Source organism: Propithecus coquereli, unplaced genomic scaffold (assembly GCF_000956105.1).
Source record: "Propithecus coquereli isolate 6110/MARCELLA unplaced genomic scaffold, Pcoq_1.0 Scaffold646, whole genome shotgun sequence".
In the NCBI taxonomy this organism is placed as follows: Eukaryota; Metazoa; Chordata; class Mammalia; order Primates; family Indriidae; genus Propithecus; species Propithecus coquereli.
Genome location: NW_012152463.1, coordinates 307,501 through 309,415, shown reverse-complemented (window position 1 = coordinate 309,415; position 1,915 = coordinate 307,501). Strand labels below are relative to the sequence as shown.

At 37.2% G+C, this 1,915-nt stretch overlaps 1 protein-coding gene across 1 annotated transcript in view; it reads right to left on the bottom strand.

Annotated features, from left to right (window-relative positions):
- RPS6KA5 (ribosomal protein S6 kinase, 90kDa, polypeptide 5) overlaps nt 1–1,399 on the bottom strand; it is a 100,389-nt gene extending 98,990 nt beyond the window's left edge. Inside the window, exon 1 of the mRNA XM_012660001.1 lies at nt 1,228–1,399. Within this exon, the coding sequence (XP_012515455.1) occupies nt 1,228–1,384 (157 nt within the window). The 5' untranslated portion in view covers nt 1,385–1,399. The remainder of the gene's footprint in view (nt 1–1,227) is intronic.
- Between the last annotated feature and the right edge of the window lie 516 nt (nt 1,400–1,915).

Below are 1,915 nucleotides of genomic sequence, written 5' to 3'. Positions count from 1 at the left end.
GTGCCTGCAGTCTCAGCTACTCGGGAGGCTGAGGCAGTAGGATCGCTTGAGCCCAGGAGTTTGAGGTTGCTGTGAGCTAGCCTGACGCCACGGCACTCTAGCCCGGGCAACACAGTGAGACTCTGTCTCAAAAAAAAAAAAACAAACAAAAACCTGTTTGTACTATCAATAATCAAAGAATACAGGCAGCACCGTTTGGCAAACAGACGACAGACACTGGGATGAATCAGACCTAAATTACAACCTTAATTTTCAAGCTTATACAAGATATGTAACTTCGAGACACACAGCTTCCAGAATCTTCAACATCACTAATGAGGGGACCCTGCAATGTCATTGTGAGGGTTGGTGACACTGTGGATAACACCTAGCATAATGGCTGGCATACTGTAGGCACTCAAGAAACGCTAATGCTTCCAGAGCACTACGTGAAATTCTAGCTCATTTAATCCTCACCACAGTTCTAAGAGGGAATTATAATGCATACATGCAAATTAACACAAACATAAGACCAAAATGGTAACAGATGAAATATTCAACAATGGCATAGTACAATACTAAAACCACTGCCGTTCACTTCTAGCAGGAACAGAAAATGGTGCAACTTTCTGCAAAGCAATCTGGCAACGTATGCTGAGGACTTTCCCAAAGACGACGTACAGTGGTCCAACTCCACTTGGGAAAAGGAAAGTGCCCGTGAGTGAAAATGGGAGTGTTCAAAGGCTTGACTAATTAGTGCCGATTCCTATTATTTGTAGGTTTTTCACGAGGAAATGCAACGCATCTCTAGGAATAGAAGTCTTTATTTTCTTTGTTATTTTTTCTCATTGTTGGTTTTTATAAATGTCTCCTAGTCAGCTCAAATCTGTTCATTCCTGAGGTCTCCTAAAACAGAAATTGTGGCCCACGTCACCATTCAGCTCCTCACATTTGAATAGAAGCACACTGCCCAAGGAGGCAGATACTGCTAATGAGTGAACTGTTTCTTAAGAATGATGAGTATAATAGAGGTATAGAAATTCCTTCATGATTGGAAATCTCAAATCCAGAGCAATGTATGATATTCAAGCAAATGCCATCACAAAGAGAAGAAAAAGAGTTGAAATGTTTCACTTCTAAGTCCGAAGTATGTTACATTTCTAAGTCCAAAGTATGTTGCCCTTTGAGTGCATTACAATTTAACATCCAAATAAAAATGTTTGCATAAAAAGTCTGATAACAACTTACCTAAAATGAGATGAAGTTTGGTTTCTGTCTGGAAAGCATAGTGCAGCGTCACCAAAAATGGCGACTGTCTAATGTGCTCCAAGACTTGTCGTTCTGTCCTTGTATGCTCTGTGGTTTTAGCCTTTTGAACTATTGTTGCCTTTTTCAAAACTTTCATGGCATACAGCTTTCCAGTATCATGACCACTTACTTTACGAACTAGAAATACTTTTCCATAAGCTGAAAATGAAAAGAAAAAAAAATAAAAATAATGAAAATGCTACATAGGCAGAATGGTAATTTATTGGAAATAAAATTTTTATGCATACAAAAAAACCACTCTTTAAAAGAAAAAGTATCCTTGGTGCTGTTTCAAATAGTTCTTTGATGGGGTTTTTCAATTTTATACCAAATATATTTCTAGGCCTAACCCTCAGTATTTACATATCTAAGCCACTGATGACAAAGTTGTGCTTTCACTCTTTTATTGTTATTCTATCCTCAATATTTTTAGCTGTAGGAAACTAACTGTTATTATGGTCAACCAACCACAATGCAATTCTGAAATAAGGACATTTTAGACATTAGATAAAACCTTTAGGTATACATATTTGCTATATTGATATAAACAAAGAAGACAGACTCTCATACACACATATAAATCAAGTCCCTCAAGTATTCCTCCATACTCATTTTTTTTTTTTTTTTT